Source organism: Calidris pugnax, unplaced genomic scaffold (genome assembly GCF_001431845.1).
Source record: "Calidris pugnax isolate Ruff unplaced genomic scaffold, ASM143184v1 scaffold82, whole genome shotgun sequence".
Lineage (NCBI taxonomy): Eukaryota > Metazoa > Chordata > Aves > Charadriiformes > Scolopacidae > Calidris > Calidris pugnax.
Window position 1 is genome coordinate 1,725,499 of NW_015090833.1, and position 19,220 is coordinate 1,744,718.

Sequence of the window (19,220 nt, forward strand, 5' to 3'; positions counted from 1 at the left end):
AACAGAATCCCTGTATAGACACGATCCTTACATGGGAGAGAGATCACTAGTGCCAGCTCCTCGAGCTTTAGCTCTGTCTGTGGTTGCAGATATGACAGTCAGCGTCGGGCAGAGCGGCTGCCCCCGTGGCACAAGGCCAGCAGGCACTTCTGGATGGCAGAAGGGAGGACTGACACATCAGAGGAGAGCAGCACAAAGCAGGTGTTTTAATACGCTGCTTCTTACATATCCCTGCTACCCACAGACATGAGGAATGACCCTTGCCTGGTGCTGGTGGCCTTTTCTTCTTAGCTGTCAGTGGTCACTGCCAGACAGAAAATAAGGTGGGCCAAGAAGAAAACCACTCTGCTATCAACCCCACAGAGCATTCAGGGGAGAAAAAACTCCCATGATTCGCCTAGGAATTCTCAGCTGGAGATGCAGGATCTGTATTATTCATACATTTCAACTTCCTACTGCCTTTAGTCATTTCTTAAGATTTATTGAGTTCCTCCCCTCTTCTCATTCATAAAGCTTTTACCCACCCTCCTCTGCTGTTCTCAAGGAAGAGAGAGATGTGGAAGAAGCAATCGTAGTATCACGCTGAAAATCCCAATCAGAGGTAATTTGGCACTGTAAGACTCAACTGGTCTACATCCTGTGCCAGTAATTGGGACCTTGCTTCCCATCTGCCCTATCACCTATGCCCAAATGTCTTGGTACATCTTCAATTACTGCATCAGGACAGTAACTCAGCACACAGTAAGAAAGGCAGTAATTCCAAAGAAAAAAGGGACATAATGTGGTGAAAGACGAAGGAAGCTGTGGCACCCCTGAGTCTCCAAAAGCCTTCATTGCACCTCTCACCTGTAATAATCTTCCTGACTTGGTAGATGACCACCGTGCATGTGAGGATGCCCGTGCAACCACTGCTGCTCCATGGCCAGTCTCTGCAGCTCTGCTGACTGGGCGTGCATGGCCTGCAGTTGGTGGGCTGCTGACATAGGAGGTGGAATGGCACCAGGCAGATCTCGTGGATAAGGAGTACCTAGGAGAGAATTGCTCATTTTTAGACACTTGTTTGCTATGAGCTCTGCAGAGAGTTGTCCCAGGAAGTTTATTGTGTTTGCGGTTTTTTTTTTTATAAAAAAATCAACCAACCCAAGTTACAGCTCAACTTCTCCAACTCCCCTCCCAGGAAATGCTACAACCCTGAAGGCAACAGTCCAGGTCAAGAGACAATCTTCGTAGAGGACCACAAAATGCTCTCACCAAAGACTGGATGTCGGAGCATTTCATGCTCATGAGGTGGCTGCCCTAGCAATGGGTTGGGGATGGTCCCAGGCGGGTAGGGAAAACGTGCCAAATGGGGTCCAGCTGCTAAAGGATCCACCAGCGGATGAACAGGTCCTGCAGAACCTTTAAAAGAAGGAAAGAAAGCAAGCAATCAACTGCTTTGGGAAGCATCGCTCAACTGTTGGGAGATCAAAAGCCCTGTTGGACTCGAGCTGGATCAGCATTTGGCCTAACTGGCATGTAATTACCAGGAGCTTTAGCTCCATCCAATTTGAAACCCACTTTTCTATCTTCAAGTGATATCTGCTTACCAAACAGTCTTAATTGTTAAAGCAACAACCCAGGGCTTTCAATTTCTACAAGAAATACACCAGGCAATAAGGAGAAACAACAAAGATGATCAACATTTAGACAGATTTTCTCCAAAACTCTCTCCGATTTCCCCTTCACACACATAAAATTGAAGGATCACTAGTGACATTTAGTACAGAAGCACTTGGGCATCCTTCTGACTTAACCAATACTACTTGAGAGGCCAAAAGATGACGCTCAGGCCCCTAACGCTATTTTAACCTGCCATCCAAAATTAAGGCCAAATTACTTTCGAACAGAGGTAAGAGAGACTTACTTGAAAATGAATTGACTTGGCTTTGTCTGTGCCAGTCTCTTGCTCGACAGAGTGAGGATGTACTAGCCATCTTTTTGTCTGGAATAAATAACTGGGGAGTATCTAAACTCACCTGCCCAGAGTGGTAAGTGACTTACCTGGCAACAGAATCCCTGTATAGACACGATCTATGACAAATTTCTTCTGCTATCAGTGGGGTATGCAAACCCACTCCAATTGCACCACTCTGTAATCTGTGCAGTCAGTCTCAACCAACGCTGACAGCTTGAAGGATGCTGATGTTCAGCACAACCATCTCTTACCTGTAACCCCTTGCCCCTTAACAATCTCACAAGACCCTGCTGATTTCCTCACTATACAATTTGGCTTCTGCAACAGCACTCAAATTCCTCCCAAGCTCCAAAAAGCAGCCATCCCAGCTCCATTTAATGCACATTGCTCCAAGGCTAAGTATGCTATATTTGCCTGCACAAACACTACATTTGTAGCCAGATGCACCAGAAGCTGCACTTCAAGTACTTGAACTTTTTTTTTTTTCATACTTAACAGCTACTGCACCTGGTGCCTTGCTTGCTATGTTCTCCCCAGTCTGCCACCAGAAAATTAGAAAATTCTGCTTAGTGTCTCATCTTCCAGACTCCAGGTTCCAGACTTCTAGAGGAGTAACCACGTAGCTGGCTTTAGAAATGAGCAAGGCACCAATTCATTTTTCAGACTATTAAATACTCGAGGGAAAAAAACTCCACGCATAAGAACACACCATAGCTAAAAAGATGTCAACCCATAAATTCAGATGGCTCATCATGAGAATAGTGACAGAGAATTTCAGCTCGACTAAAGCCAGATGGTGGGCATGTCAAATGGCTAAGGAGATGAAGTTTTTCTCTCCTAATTTTTTTTTCCCCAGCTCCTATATTGAAACACCAGCTTCAGCTCCCTCACTCCTAACAGCCGTGAGCATTAGTGGTGTTACCAGCTCCATCACCTCTCTCCTAGTGAATTCCCTTCACCCACTGGAGTGTACACCAGACACCACTGTAAGGTGCTGCTCTAGGACTCCAGAGCTTTAAAAAAACAAAACAGCAAACCTTTCACAGTGACAGTGTGGAGTCAGAGTCTCAATGGAGATCACTGTACAGTTACCATCATTTACTTTAGCACTGTTATTGGTCCACCTTCCCAAAAAATAACTGCTTGTGTTTCAGTTACAAAAGTTGTATCACGTACAAGAAAACAGGGATTTTGCTACTTGAATTGGAGCCCCAGTCTGCCTGTTTTGGGGCAAACTGCTGCTAAACAGCTCAGGAGAGAGGCTCCCCAGGAAACTGCCCATCCCCTTTCCCTGGGCTCACCTTGATGTAAGGGATCCTGTTGATGGAGGTGTAGATGCGAGTGTATGTGTGAGTGTTGGTGATGGTGAGGCGTGACGTTGAACATCTGGAGCCGTGCCAAGGGGTCGTTAGTCAGCGAAGCCATCCGCTCGGCGTGTATTCTCTCTGCTGCCAGTCTGTCGGGGTAGCTCATTTCAGGCCGTAACTGGGGGCCTGCCAGTGCAAGTCTCTCTCTTTCCAGAGGGTTCAAACCCGGATGGAAGGAAGCAAACGGGTGAGGTCCTGCCGTTGGGGGAATAGTCAGTGCACCGTGCCTGGCAAAATGCTCCATGGGGTTGGTAGCCGGGTGAAGAGCGTCCAGCTCCGGGGGCTTCACCTCAAAGCCAGGTTTCATCCTCTCTCTCAACTCCCTTTCCCGGATTTCTCGCTCCCGGATTTCCCGTTCTCGCAGCTCTCGTTCCCGAATGGTGGGATCCACGTTGTAGAGGCCGGGCATGTGGTAGGCCAGGAGAGGGTCGGTGGGGTTCAGGGGGACAAAGAAAGGATGGTTGCGGTTCGTCGGCGACATGACGTGAGGCCGGGCGTATTCGCTCAGCGTTCGTAGAGCGGGTGTGTCCGGGCCGATGTAAGGAGGTACAGCAGCAATGGTCGTGGGGGGAGGCTCAAATGAAGGTCTCATATGTGCTGGCCCGCTGAGCTGAGACTCTCCGAGACGGCCTTCGTGGGAGGAGCTGGATACCTTCTGCTGCACAGAACGGGGGAAGAGAAATTCAGTTTAACTAGTTGGTACATGTCACAGCTACGGGCAACGTAGCTGGATGGTACCTGTCACCACAGACCACCAGCCTCATTGGCAGTGTCTTCTTCCTGTCCTCTCCACACTCACTTGTATCCTAAAACTTACTAAACCAAAGGAAACTCATCTCCATGATGTGCAACACAACAAATTCCACTCCTTCCACATCAGGACTTTGCATCCTGCTCTCCCCTCCTGCACAAAGGCAGCACAGCACTCCTGGGGAGGGCAGGAAGCACAGTTTACCCAGGCAATTGCCCAAGGATCCCTATCCCCAAAATAATGCAAAGTCCCTGTAGATGACACATCCCTTACTGGACAGATGCTATGTCCTGAATTTTATAATCCTACAGAAACACCTAGTTATGATTCAGATCTCTGAAACATACTATGGAATAGGAAGACTTTAGCACCTTTTCTTTTCAGCATCAATAATGTATTACCAACATACCAATTCTGTGGGCCCAAAAGTAATCATTCCTTTCCAACAGGCCACAGAAAAATGGATTACTTGCGTTAGCTCTTTACCAATGATGGAGTTCAGGTATCCCCATAAAAAAACAAGTACATGACTTTAATTAAGTTTACTTCAAATTTAAAAAAAGCCTTCAGATCCCCTTTTTCTAGTGGATTTGTGCCTGCACAGCAGTACAAGGTACACAAAGACATTCACTGTATCTGGAGAGCGCTTTTCTACTGCAAGTAAATGTAAATACATGGGCTAGTTATCCCCAGCTGTGCTGGCTTCCTGCACACCAGAAACAGACCAGGACCAGAAACTCCCCATTTCCTTTAAAGAGACAAAAGTCACAGCAGCCCAAGAGGTGCTTGTAGCTGGTTGGCCTTCACTTAAAACACATATTCACAAATACCTGATTGCACATCCCTTAAAGCACTTCTGGAGACCTGCATTCTGTAGTCACCATCCAGGGCAGATCCTACCAACACAACTCTCTCAAAACAGCTCTTTGCTACAAATAAACCTACCGCAGCTCTTTCTGCTTCTCTTTCACGTTCCCGCTCCCTCTCTCTTTCCTTCTCTTTTTCTTTTTCTCTTTCCCTCTCTTCTCTGGCTTTCTGCTCCGCTTCTCTTTTGGCCTTTTCAATGGCCTCTTCTCTCTTCTTGGCCAGTTTCGATCCTGCCAGAGGCATGAAGTATAAGTCTGCTCTTGAGCATGAATTGTAGCCACGGTCCAGGTGCTTATAGAACCTGAAAGAAATGAAACAGAAAGAGCTTAGCCCTGGGAAAGATGCAAGAGCCTGGGATTTAAGAGCTATATGTCAAAAAAAAAAGTATTACTCCACACTTATACAATAGCACTACCAGCTTCCCTGAAAGGCATGAGAAAATTAACTGTACCACATTACTCCAGAGACAAGCAGAGTATAAAACCCCTCTCACAATTACAAACTGTAACACCCTCTCTGAATATACTGGCTGAAACAGCACCTTTCCAGAAACCAGAGCAAAATCACACCAGAAAGAGAGGCTGAGAAGATGCATATATGGAACACACCCAGCTCCCACAGGAGCTCATTTTACAGCTTTTGGGAGTGCCCAGGTACACAGAAAACCAAAGTGCAATATGGAAGCACTGCTGGCGACCTCCTTACCTGGCTGATTGACTCGCATGACTTGGTGTATCCACCACAGTAGGTTCTGGTGATGGACTTCTGGGTGGAGGGGGAGGGCTTTCTGGTTCCTCAGCTTCATCTGGGACTTCTTCTTTGATTTGAATAGGGGGTAGCGTGCAGGCTGTCACCACTGGCACGCTGCCACTGGAACCCGCTGATGTGGAGATGGAAGTCTGAAGTGGGATGCCAGGCACGGTGGGTGGCGTGGAAGTGGAGGGGCACGAAGGAGGGGTGATGGAAGGTGGGCCTCCTGGGACAAACGGATGCTGAGAAAAGGGGGGCTGGGAGGATACCTGATGGAGTCCAGAGGGGGGGTGATTAGCAGGTGGGGGAAGGCTCTGACTCTGTGTCAGTACAGGAGGCTGGGCTTGCGAAGACTGCAGCGTCTGGCTTTGAGGCATCAGCTGCAGAGGAGGAGGGTGTGCAGATGGAGGATGGTGGGTCGAGAGGGAGCTCAGAGGTTTCAGAGCAGGCGGTGGAGGCAAGTTGGAGTTCATTGAGAAGGGAGAAGGGCCAGAGAGATGAGGAGGATGTTTGTGGGACGGAGCAGTGGGGAGCTGAGGGATTGGGGTGGTAGGGGGAGGTTTGATATGAGGCATGGCCATGGGCGCAGGGGGCAGGGGCTGCTCCCGCGGAGGCTGAGCCTGCTGCAGAGAGGTGGCAGTCGGCAGGACAGGCTGTGTCACCTGCACCTGGAGAGCGGAGTGAGAGTGAGATGGTGCTTGTGTCTGGAGGGGAACCTGAGACTGAGATGACTGAGCGGGGAGGGAAAAGGGCTGGGAAGGTACGGTGTGAGGCAGGAGGGGCTGGGCCTGCAGGCCGTGAGGGGCAGGCTGGGCCTGGCCGTGGAGCGGAGGCTGCGAGTGGGGCTGTGAGGAGGCAGGGGTGGGCTGGCTCTGCGACACGCTCAAAGGCTGCAGGGGAGGGTGAGGAGATGGGAGCCTCTGGGGGTGCAAAGCGGGGGCCTGCTGGATGTGCGAGTGAGGAGGGGGCGGCGCGGGGGCCTGGGGCTGGCTGGGGGGCTGGGACGCCGACGGCGAGACCTGTGGTGGAGCTGAAGGAGCACTAGATGCTGCCGGCAGCGATGCTGGTAACTGGGCTGATATGGGTGGCGTGGGAGGAGGAGCCTGGCCAGAAGAGCTCTGTGCCTGAAGCACCTGGGGCTGCGCCTGCAGCACTTGCTGTTGAGCAGATGAATCCGAGTCGCTCTCATTGTCTTGAGGGCTCGGGATGCTGGGTGACGTGCTCCGGTTGTCCTGGTCAATGTCCTTGGGATCACTGCTGCCCTCGTCGTTGACACTGCGGCTGTCAGAGCTCTCACCTTCGCCCTCACCCTCGGAGGGGGAGTTTGGCCGGCTGATCTCCTGCAGGACAGGGGGAGAGTAACCACCGTGCATGAGAAAACTGCACAGAGAACGTGATGGGCATGCCAAAGGGTGCAACCTGTCACACATCCTGTGCAAACCCAAGTGCAGGCACCACCCTTTGAACCTCACCGGGCTTAAAACAGCACAGGCAACATCTATATCCAAAGGGAGAGTGTGATCTTTCACCCTTTGTAGCAGTGTCTGGTGGCAATGGGCACAAATGAAATATAGGAGGTTTTGCCTCAACGTAACAAAATGCTTTTTCTCTAGAAGGGGCAAGCAAGCAATGGAACAGATTGCCCAGAGAAGCTCTGGACTCTCCATCTTTGGATACTCAAAAGCCATCTGGATGTGGTTCTGGGCAGTCAGCTCTAGGTGGCCCTGCCCAAGCAGAGGGGTTGATTACGTGACCTTCAGGTCCATCCCAATCTCAACCATTCTGTGGTTCTGTAACATGGAAAGCTCAGTGCCAAAATTCCCAAATCCTGTGCACAGAGTGAACCTGGTCGGGTACACAGAGCTGAAAAGACATCCTGAAACTATTTATATTGAGCTCTGATACCATTAAATTAAGACAACTCCAGTGGTGGTCATCTAACTTGCCACAGAAGAAGAAAACACAAATTTCATTTAAAAAAAACTAGGGGTAAGGAGTGTGGATAATAATCCAAATATACTCCTATATGGTTTATAATTGATATTAAAACAACAACAACAAAAAAAAGACTTCTGGACTTACCCCATATAATCCCACTACTTTTCAACAGAAGGAACACATTATAACATGGGTTGCTTTCCAACCGCAGATTAAGTTACAATTTGCTGTGGCTTAAATTGATTTCATGTTTTTGGTTTGTTACTGGGTTTGCACCCCCCAACTCTTGAACTATTCCTTTAAGGGAAAATATTCCTCTGTGTGACTCACTTGAGTTTTGGATTTTTTGGCATTGGACCTGTCTGGTTCCTCTGTGTCCGAAGCTGCCTTTTCCCGCTGCCTCTTGGAGTTCTTGAGAGGAGAAGACACCTCTTCTTTTATCTTCTGCCACAAAGGAAGCAGAACAGAACAGTTAGCAGTGATACAAATGCAAAAAAAAATTGAGCATGTGCCAGTGCTACCATATTTAATACAAATAAACGAGAGAGATTCCTATGGAGCAAGAGAACAGATCACAAGTTGAGATAGTATCTAACAACAATCCAAGTTCCATCGAGTAAAGCATTCCTCATCAGGCAGATGTGGTTTCGAGCTTTGGAAGTGAAGGATTATTTTAAACAAAGGAGTTGTCTTCAGCTCTGCAGAATCAAGTCCACCAGAAACTCACACCAGATCTACTGGCCCAGGATACTCTTCTAATGGAGACCAACAGGAGCTGTTAACAGAGGATGGAGCAAGGCTTTCTGCAGCAGACAGGCAGGGAATAAGCCTCTTTCTACTAGATAGAAGTCTTGCTTTACTCCTGATATTTAGAGACAGATATTTTTATACCCTCTCAAATATAGGTCTAACAGTGAGCGGCTATTAGAAGATTACTACCTTCTTTCACGGCCTGGGACAGCTTTATAAATCACATAATTATCTAACCTAACTTCAAATTATGCTAAGTTGTCAGTTTTAGCATGTGAAAACTTGCTTCGTAATCCAGTTTTGACTAGATTTCTTTTTAAAATATTTATTTTTAGCTTGCTACTTTTCAATTTACATTGCTCAATGGCAACCCTTCCTGCTTCATCTGGCTTTGTTTCTTCAGTATTCTCTTGGAAAGGCACTTATTCATTTAAACAGACTAAACTGTCAGCTTGCTCTGAAAAATCAAGCAAATATACGTACAGAAAAACAGTAACAGAAGTAGTCTCAATTACTACATATTCATATTCCTTTGTAAACAAAGATTAAGTACCGCTTTAAAAAATCCTCAAAACTGTCTACTTGTCTCAAATACAGCATTTCTGATCTGTATTACTTCCATGAGCTTAATGCCTGCATTTGCATCTGAAATTGAAGGATTAATTTATCATGAGGGCAGTAAGGTTACGTGGGGATACTTTAATCGTTTCTATCACTACCCATCCTCGCGTGCAGGAACAAAGCATCACTCAGATGCACCATTACATTTTTTGCTTATCCCCACAAGTAGGAATTTCTAGGTCACCGAGAGATTCCCTGCCCTCCCAGAATCTGCAGCTCATTTCCCCGACTGCAGAGGCCTCAGGTGTCCCATCCTAACCCAAAAAAAATGGGAAAATTTTACCTTGGTGGACTTCTTCACGGAATCTGCCTTGCTGTCATTGCTGGAGGTGCTGGCAGCACTGGGAGAGTTGCGGCCGCTGGAACGAATGTCTTCATTAATGGGTGAGGCTCTACCATCAGGGCTGGCTGGCTGCTTCTTACGACCACTACGTAGTGTAGACATCTGTTTGTGGAACAGAAACCAAGGGGTATCACAGTCAGCATTTGTCCGACCTCTTTACTTTTTTCCATCTTACAGCAGAGCAGGAGCGCTCGATCTATGCCTAAGAGCTTGAAAAATGAAAAACCAAAAGCATTTACTATTGTTACAGTTTTTCCTTGAAAGCTCATCTGGACTGAAAAGGAGACAAATCCTTAATTTGTCTGCTCAAAACCTGATTATTTTATTTACTAGCATCTGCTAGAAATGTCAACAGGAGAAAGATGTTCCAAAGCTGCTGCTGTTTGCATGCTAAATTGTCTTCATAAAACGCATGCACGCACATTTACAAGCAGCAACACACACAGAGCACATGAGGTAGGAGAAGACCCTCATGTTCCATTAAAAAAAACCCCATAGTCTATCTGTTGGCATTCAAGCAGCCAAGGCCAGTTTCTAAAGCCACAGTTTCAGCGTGCTCCTGCTCTGCAATAAGGAATCGCAAAGTATTTCAATAATTAATGCCATTTCCCTCCCAGTTTTGGCAGTTTTTTTGGATGACTGGCTACCATAAAAACAATGACGTCAATCCTGCCTGACAGTGCAGCCTCACAAGATAGTTAGAAGCGATGGTCTTATCATCTTGATCAGAAAGACAGAGGGGGAGGGCAAGGAAAAGAAATATATCTGCTGCTTTCTATCAGCCCAAACCCAAAGCAAACATCAAATTAACTGGAGCTGCTGTCAGAGTGATCACAAGTCACAGCAAGGCTTCCAGCATTTCACCCCAAGTAAAAACTCTGTGACAGAGCAACTGACCAGAGAAGCAAACTATGCTTTTCTGCAGGGAAGAGATTTTTAATTCCAGTAACATGAGGAGACCACACGAATAGCATTTAATTTTTCAAAACTCTTCCTTAAAATAAGCCCAAGGGCTTACCTCTGACAGATCCAGCTGGAAGAAGGACACATGCTAGTACAAAATCTGTAATGATACACTGGTCAGAGGCCCCCTTAAAGTGACAGTCCACTGCCAGTCATTAAAAACATGGAAATAACAAGTTTTACTAGAACTTGTAGAAGAGACATTTCAGCTCCTTTTCCAAGGAAAGCTTCAGCCTCAGCAAATCTCACACCTGCACAGACAAATGCAGCAGCAGGCACATATCTCAGCAAACAAGCAAGATAGAAAAAGCATCATTTTTGAAGTTTGACTACCTTCTTCCACACACCACCTCTTCACAGAATAAGCTGCAGTGCAAGAGTGTTAAGCCTACCGAGCCTCGACTCCGCCTTGTCCTCATGCTATGCTTGCCACTAAGTCCATCATCTTCCTCTTTGACAGGCTTAAACATAAAGGGTGGAGGGTCTACAGGCTTCTCGATGGGCGGCAGCTCCCCGTATTTTTTGAAGTGAATGCGACAATCGGTGCACAACAAAATGTTTTCTCGGCCGCCGTGGTGCCAGTCCTTGGAGGCTTTGGGGCAGGAAAAGCAACAGCTTAGAAACACGCAGTGTACCAGGTATCTCAGCACAAACACATTGCATTATTAAAAAAAGCAATTTTTTCTCAGCACAAACACGTTGCATTATTAAAAAAAAGCAGCTAGGAAAGTAGCTGCTTTTCTATGGGCAACGAAGTTGGAGAAATTTCAGGAAAAGTTTGTCCTGTTCCTGGCTTAGTCTGTTCCAGTGCACATCTTCAATATTCAATTTACAAACTATTTGTTTACTGACACAACTACAGCTTTGAAAACAAAGAATGAAGCCTTATTTGCTCTACCTGGGAGCTAACAGGCAGCTATTATTCTCCAAAGCTGTGGTTTCTCAGAGTGAAGTGAGCCATGAACTCATTTCCTTCCCTATTTTGGGGCTCACACTCCCATGCCATGCACGTGCCCAAATATCAGACAACCTGCAGGAACGGGGCTGCTGCGAAAGAGATTTGGTGCAGCATAAAGAAGTTTTGTGTGTGACAGTCACAGTCCAATACTGATTTGCTCTATCACAAATTGATTATATAGATTACGGATTATGTAGATGTTTTTTTCCTGTATAAACTTCTATCTCCCAAGGTGCTCCTTTGTCACTGCAATATTCATTTGCAATGGCAAAGCAGGATGAACCCCGCTAGGAACGCTGCCTGTTTTAGCTGACTCAACCCCCCACTTTTTTGAACAGCTGTACGTGCACACCAACTGCTCTTGCTCGAATGAACCTGCATTAAATAGGCAGTGGCAGGAAGGAGAGAAATCCAGCAAGGAATGGGGTGCCTACTGGTTGTGAAGCAGTGACGACAGGCGTAGCCCTTCAGTTCCTGCTCGCTGTCCTCGCTGTCAAAGTCATCTTCACTGGCTGAGCTCAAATCCACTGCGTAAGTAAAGAACAAGGGAAGTGGAGGAAAATGGAAAAGAAACAACTCAGCAGGATTTTCAATTTCTTCCTACTTGACTAAAATAACCACTGATAATAATAGTTCTAGCACAGATTTTGTGACTTCCCACAACCTACCTTGCCTTGGATGGCCACTATTTTTGATTTTTGCAAACTAAGTAAGGCCAAAGCTCATCAGTCTACAGATTAAAGGAGGATTCCAGGAATGCACCAAGTGATACAATTAACAGAACTTTTCATTCAGCACACAGTACTTTTCCAGTTAGGTTGTCGTTCAAACACTGTGCTTGCTTAGAGAGGCTGCGTTCCGCAAGCACAATTTTCAAAAGAAAGAAGCTTTATCTCTAGACCCTGGTCAAATTTAAAATCAAGTATCCTATACCTAAATCCTACTTTACTAGATTCCACAGACCACAGTGGCTTTTTTGATACCACGTTGGCTTTTCTGGTTTTTGTTTTTAGACTTCCATCTTCCAAACCAAATGGGAACTGCTGTTACACACTGTTAGACAGTGGCTACGATTAACCCAAGAGCTAGATGTGTTTTGTGGGTGGAAGGAACAATGCTTATGTATAACATACCTGTTTGAAAAACATGCTGGGATTCTTTTGGATGAGAGGGACTACAAGATTAGTACCCACTTTCCAATCCTTACTGCAAGCCTCCTTAAAGAGTTTTAACCCGTGGCAAACTTGCATTTCAACAATGTCACATTTTGAAGAAGTGGAGAATACTGAAAGGGTCACTTTGTGGCAAGCAGAGCACAGGAAATTAGCTGAAATTAGCACCATCTAAACCACTGAAAAACTGCTGACATCACAAAAACTGTATCTTACCTATCTTCTAAACCAATGCACAGGAAATTAGCAGATTACAAGGCTCTCAGATAAATAGCACCATCTAAACCACTGAAAAACTGCTGACATCACAAAAACTGTATCTTACCTATCTTCTAAACCAACTCGGAGGTAAATCCTTTCTTATTGAGAGTACTGCGTTTTTCTAGCACCACCACTAGAAATTCACAACAGAGCAGGCCTGTAATTTGTCACAAGCAGAAAGCCCTGTGGCTTCTTTTGTTCACATCTTTAATTAGAAAAGAAGTCCTTGACGCAAGAATACTGTTTTTCTAAAGGTTCCAAGAGTGTACTCTGTAATACAGGCAGGTTATAGAGAGGGAGGGATTCTACAGTACTTGCCATTAGCGTCTGTCATCAACTCATTACCCTTCAAATTAACACAGGGTCCCATTTAATAACAGTAGCTCCTAGCACTACTATAATTTCTACATTAATTCTTGCAGGTGTGTAAACCCTTACTGCAAAATTGACACCAGGCTAGATCTTGCTTTCTTTTACTTAATTGATTTTTATTCTCATCCTGCAGTTGGATCCATGTGGATGGCTCCTTCCGGCACATGTGCTCTGAAGTGCTGAGTATCTTGGATCGAGCTGTGAACTCAAGACCCTCAACTCTTGTGCACACAGAAATGGGCAATAAATCCAATCAGTTTCAGCAAGGAGAAGCAAACAGCCCTTTCTTACCACCTCACTGGCACCCCTTCTCCAGAATTCTCTCTCCTGCCTGCTCACCACATCCTCCACCTCCCCCATATTAATAAGATTCTGCCAATTTCTGCCTTCTACATAGTCCCTTTTCCTTAGAAGGCACGTGGAACGTGCTGGGTTTAGTCCATAGAAAGACTTAAAACTCACAGGGTAACACAAGCCTTTCACGTAAGGAGAAAAGTTTACACATCCACATGGACACGACTAATCATAACCCTTGGCAATGCAGTACATTTCAGTGGTTTGGGTGATTAATTTTTTGTTTAGACACTTCTGCTTCAGACAAGGTCAATGTTCTTCCAAGATTCATTAAGATACAGCAGTGCTGGCTGCAGCACAGAGTCTGAAGGAGAAGGCATGGGTCACCAAGTATGGATGGAAGGGACTGCCTTCCAAAGGGATGAAAGTTTTTGCATTTACGCTTTTTTTTGCATTTTCTAATTCCCATTACTGTAATAACCCTGGAGAAAATACAACACAAACCCAAGAAAAGAGCAAGAAAATTCAGTACCAGGACAATATTTCCATCCTTACAGGATGCTTTTATGTTTAAAAACTGCACAAAGCACTATGATCAAAGACGCCTACCACATTCCAGGATAATGGTATAGGAACAGGAGAGGGCAACTGCCTGAACTCCATTTCCTTGCTTCGTTCCCTTGAAGGTACAGCACCATTACATTACTGTTGCTCCCTGCATCTAAACAAAGATAAATGCATTGCTTTTAGCTTCCACTTACAGAATTCACTGGAGGGGGGCCTGGAGGGAGTGTTGACTGGAGTGGAAGCAGTTCGAGTTTTAATTCTCCGAAACACAGCCTGTCTTCGATGCCTACGGTGGGCTCGAGAACTTGCTGCTTCAGGGGTTTTCTTCCAATAGTAATAGAAGGTGATTAGTTCTCCCTGCAAATACAGAAGGAGTATGTTAGAGGGGCATGCAAATCTGACTTGTCAGCTTTTTTCCTCCCTTTTCCTCCCTCTACGTGTGCACGTGTATTTTTGGAGGAAGCTTCATGATGCATTTCAGCCAGACAAAAGAATTCTTTAGCTAAGACAGAAAAAAATCCTCATTATTTTCGGTTTGCTTTTTGCAGGGGAGGAACAGGAGTAAATAGATGCCTTCTCACTCCTCTCCTCGGAGAGAGAAGAGGGTGGGCAGTTTGTATCCAGCCTCCACCCGGATGCTGCTCTCCCCTGCCTTGCTGTCAGCATCCTGGTGACACCGCGTCCCGACAGGTACCACCTTTCAATGAGCTGTCAGAACAAATAACTGGTAACTGCTAAGAATTCTCTGGTGTTTACAGAAAGAATAGGGATCAATTCAAACAGATACTGCCATTTTGTCAACCTACATTCTGCGTACAGATGTTTTTCAATATACCTGTTTAAGAAGCTGGAAGTTAGAACAGTATTCAAGAAGAAGTCTATAACCATAACTCACCCCTACTACAGCAAATCGTGTTTTAATTTGAATATATATGCCCACATCTAAATTAATTAAGCAGTTAAAAAAGCACACCTAGAGAAATGAGTGATAATTCCACAGCATCACGGATCTGGCTTACATTCAAAAACTGGAGCAGCTGCCATTCAAACTAGCGGATGTAATGCCGAACTAAAGAACAGCATGTGGTTTTAATCTCTTTTCTCTTACTTTGAAACCCCATCATTTCCTGGCAACTTGTCTGCCTCTAAGGTAAAAGGTGTTGTTTCTTTCAAGTTGCAAGAGAAAAAACGGAGAAGTTCTAACCAGCCCCTTGAAAAAAAAAATCAACATCAGAACAAACATACCTGAATCGCCCACAAAAAGGGTTTCTTTGAACTACATTTGAGGTGATCAAATAACATAACCTCAGCCTGCTCCCTCCGGGGGGAAATCCTGCAGCCTGGACTGGGGCAGATCACTCACCTTAATGCTAATAAAGACACACCCTTAATCCAAACTCTCCCAAGGGCCTCAACAAGCAATTACAGCCACAACTAACATCTGCACCACCGAAAGGCTGGAAAGACAAAAGGAGGATGTTGTTCTAGACATTAACTGCTGACATTTAAGACACTTAAGAATTTTACCAATGCCTAATTTAAAAATAGAACACCAGAAAAAGAACACAACCACAACCTTGATTTCTGGTGATAGACAGAAGAGATGCATTTTTAATCTGCAGTGCTGTAGGCTGGGATTGATGCCACTGATCTCCACCACAGACCTCAACAATATTCCTACCAAGCTGTTTTCAGAGTGATACAGAGTTAGGAGGAGGAAGGATTAAGTGGGCAAAAATTAATCAGTACCTACAACTGCTGATTTTGAAGGACAAAAGCCCTACTGAAAAAAAAAAAAACAAAACATAACAGAGAGATAGATCTCTTTCCTGGAGAGAATCTAAAAGGAAAATGTGTGCAGGCTGGCGATGAGCATTCGAGCTCTGTCCGATGTGGGAAGAACACCAAGTTCTGACACCCAGCACCCTGCCCTGCTGCTGCATGTTCAACCGCCTGTGTTTGCTTTAGAAATACCATTTTACTCCCAGTCCATTAAGTGGGCTCAAAGTCCACCCAGCACAACTGTTTGTCAAACCGGGAATCCGACCTGTGCCAGGCAGCAGATAAAGCTCTGCAGAAAAGCTTATGCAATGCTTTTCAGAGGTAGAAAGTTCTTTTGCAAATGCAACCAGCCACATTTTACCTATAAATTCATTTAAATCAAATCTGAGGTGTCAGCACCAAGGAGCAAGTCAGTAAATCCCATGTCTTTATGTCAGTGAATTAATGCGTCCTCTGACATATGGCAACAGCAGAGTGCAAACCAATCTGTTTTCCTCCCATCATAAAATAGGAAATGGGATCCTATTTGAGCTCTATTTACACATCGCAAACCCATCAGGTCCCAAGGGAAGTTTAACACATGTACTACATCATAAACCAAACTTAAAAAATAAATAAATGGTGTATATTTATAAAAAAATACAAACTTCAATGACGATAAAGCTTTTCTTCCTGAGACCCCCCAAGGCTACAGTCACAACTGCACGCAGATAAAGATGAAACACAAGTTTATTCATCAGCTTGTTTTACCCCATCGATGAAATCTGGGTAGATGAAAGGACTAGAGAATATTCTGCTTTTCACATTCACCATCAGACCTCCCAGCTCCACAGCTGGGTCTGTGACTCAGCCCCCTGACACAGGCGGAGACACCAACGTCAGAGGGGAAGGAAGCAACCCCCAAGAATGTTCATGTTACAGACAGACACAAGGTGAGACGTGTACCACACCGAAAAAAATTCCACACCACATCTTATTAGCTGCCTGGCTATCCAATATTATATTGTCTACCTAAGGGATTAAATGCTGGAGTGGAGTGAGGCTGGAAGGATTAGAAGCAGCGTACAGCGGTGACGGCACGGGTGGCAGAAGCTTGAGCACAAAGGAATAAGTCAGGAAAGCTTTTGGTTCTACAAACAGGGAGTAAAAACAGCTCCCAGCTTCCCTGCAAGCGAAGTCAAATGAACTTTAATCAAACATGCAGAGTGTGCGCTGCCGAAACCCATCGCACATAAATTCAGGGAACAAAAGCGGTTGCAGAAATCAATAGCCTACTGAAACCTTAACACAGGCAGGCATTGATCAAAGGGCCCTTTTACAAAAGGCAGCCTTGCAAATTAGCTGCTGGTTTTGCTTGCAAGCAAACAGAAAAGCATAAATGCTGCTGACATGAATGGCCTGTAATGATCATCTCCTTCCTGGCGCTCTCCCTTCCCCGCCAGGTCTCGCAGCCCACACATCCCACATCCCCGACTGTCACTGGGACCAGCACGGGGGACTGTGCTGTTTGCTGGGGAAGGGCTGACAGCACCTCCTCTCAATCTGATTTTCTGGGTAACACGTCTACACCCGGGGGGAACAGCCCCAACTTAACAACCTGCAAGTATATTGTATGTCTTCTCTGAAGCTTTTTGTGCCAGGAACTGGCCATCGCTAACAACACACGAACTAAAACCCTGTAAAATGAAGCAGACTGAATCATCCTCCATTGCATCATTATACTCCTTCAACTTAAGAGTGACATCCCCCTCCAGAGATAAATTTAGGAAGGGATGAGACCCCTGAAGCAACTACTCCCTGTGGTGAGGTCTCCGGTGGATGGTGGAAGGGAAACCCAAGGTTTGCAAGCCAAGGTCAGGGAAAGCTGAACCTGCTGCTGGAAACAGTGACCTTGTCCATCACTCTCTGCTCCAGCTCAGTGGCCTGAAGTGCACAGACCATCTGATGTTAAGAGACCATCTCCTTTTGCAATAAGCACCACCCACCTGCTTCTCTCACCCTCTTCTCTTCCCTGCAGTAACACGTTCCTGTTTACCCAAGCTGTGGGATCACCAACAAAACCAGCATGAACCACCACTGCAAAGCCTCACAACAAAACATAAACATAGCCCAGCTTATCACCACTTCCAATGGGAAGCAGCAAGATTTCAGATGGCTGCACCTACACGGATGACCTGTAATGCATATGCAAATGAGAAACACAAATATTCAATGAAGCCGTCCCTCATAGCACACACAAACCCATTCTTCAGCAAAGCTCCCAGTCTAATGAATCGGAGTAATCGTAACCTTCCAGCTGTTTGGGGGCAATACAGCCAGTACTTGGAGACAACTCTCCAGCAGGAAGGGTTTCCATGTCCAAGTTGCTGCTTCTTTCTCCAAAACAGTTAATGGGCCACCTCCTGCCCCAGAAACCCATCTCATCTCTCAGACCCCAGATACTGATGTTGCTGACACCGTTGTTCATTTGTATCGATTATCAATAAATCCAACATTAGAAGGAAGGTCCCAACAAAGTGACCCACAAGTCTACTCCGTCACCACCCCTCAGATGAGCAGCTCTAATTCCTGTGCTGTGCCACATCCAAGAGAGGTGCTATTAGCACCCTCCCAGATCAAATCCATCAAGGAACAGCTTTTTTCATCAGCGTGGGGAGAAGATTCATTTCTCTCCCAATCTCCTTTGTTGCTCACAGTAAGAGCCTCACCTCCACCTGATACAACACCACCCCTCTTCTGCAAACACAACTCCATTTTGCTATGCTAACATCTGAATAACTGTCCCAAGCAATTTATCAAACACGTATATAAAGCAAAATGAGAAGCATTATTCCAGCTTTTAATGCCACCTCTCCTTGAGAACATCTACTTCTGCATTATTGAAGTTTCACAAGACAGAGGGGATATCTTCTTCACTAAAACCCATGGCTCAGCTTCCATCAATTCCGAAACACATCCGCAGCTCACAGCTCCTCCAATCTCTTGCCTTTTCCTGCCAAGGCCATTTCACCTCGTGTTGTAGCTACATAGAAAAAAGTCACGCTTCATCTCCTTTTAGCTCTGTTCTAGGGATTATTTTTAAAGAGAAATAAACGTTTCAAATCCCCTCCTGCAGGAGTACGTGGCAGAGAGACTGTGTCTGCCATTCAGCTCCAGGGGCTGAGCTGCCACAAGTCTCCAAGTGCCCAACGCCTGCATCCTCCCCAGCACAGTCCATCTGTGTTTATTCCATTATTTCCTCGGCACGTGGCACCTTTCTCTTACCTCTCCCACCATTTTCACCCACAGCTCTCACCCCTATTTCTTCTGCAGCCCAAAACCCGAGGCCAGGCCTTACCAGCTCTGCCATACCCTGAACAAACTACTTGCTTCATGCCCTGGTTTCTCACTTCTTATCAGTAGTTTTCAAATGTAAAATACACAATACAAGCTGTGCCCCATGTTTGTGTTTGGTCTTGCCTTAGGTAAACAAAGGATTAACACTGGGGATGCATTTCTGGATTTGAGAGG

At 45.7% G+C, this 19,220-nt stretch overlaps 1 protein-coding gene across 4 annotated transcripts in view; it reads right to left on the reverse strand.

Annotated features, from left to right (window-relative positions):
* Window positions 1-684: 684 nt before the first annotated feature.
* RERE (arginine-glutamic acid dipeptide (RE) repeats) overlaps window positions 685-19,220 on the reverse strand; it is a 165,003-nt gene continuing 146,467 nt past the window's right edge. Inside the window, exons 11-20 of one of the 4 annotated variants that reach the window (XM_014941439.1) lie at window positions 14,123-14,285; window positions 11,697-11,789; window positions 10,697-10,896; window positions 9,282-9,443; window positions 7,958-8,068; window positions 5,645-7,029; window positions 5,018-5,240; window positions 3,256-3,979; window positions 1,252-1,398; window positions 685-1,027 (exon numbers count right to left, since the gene is read on the reverse strand). In XM_014941439.1, the coding sequence (XP_014796925.1) occupies window positions 843-1,027; window positions 1,252-1,398; window positions 3,256-3,979; window positions 5,018-5,240; window positions 5,645-7,029; window positions 7,958-8,068; window positions 9,282-9,443; window positions 10,697-10,896; window positions 11,697-11,789; window positions 14,123-14,285 (3,393 nt within the window). In that variant the 3' untranslated portion in view covers window positions 685-842. Of the gene's footprint in view, window positions 1,028-1,251; window positions 1,399-3,255; window positions 3,980-5,017; window positions 5,241-5,644; window positions 7,030-7,957; window positions 8,072-9,281; window positions 9,444-10,696; window positions 10,897-11,696; window positions 11,790-14,122; window positions 14,286-19,220 lie in introns of all 4 variants that reach the window. The other 3 variants (XM_014941438.1, XM_014941437.1, XM_014941440.1) reach the window with 3 other exon arrangements.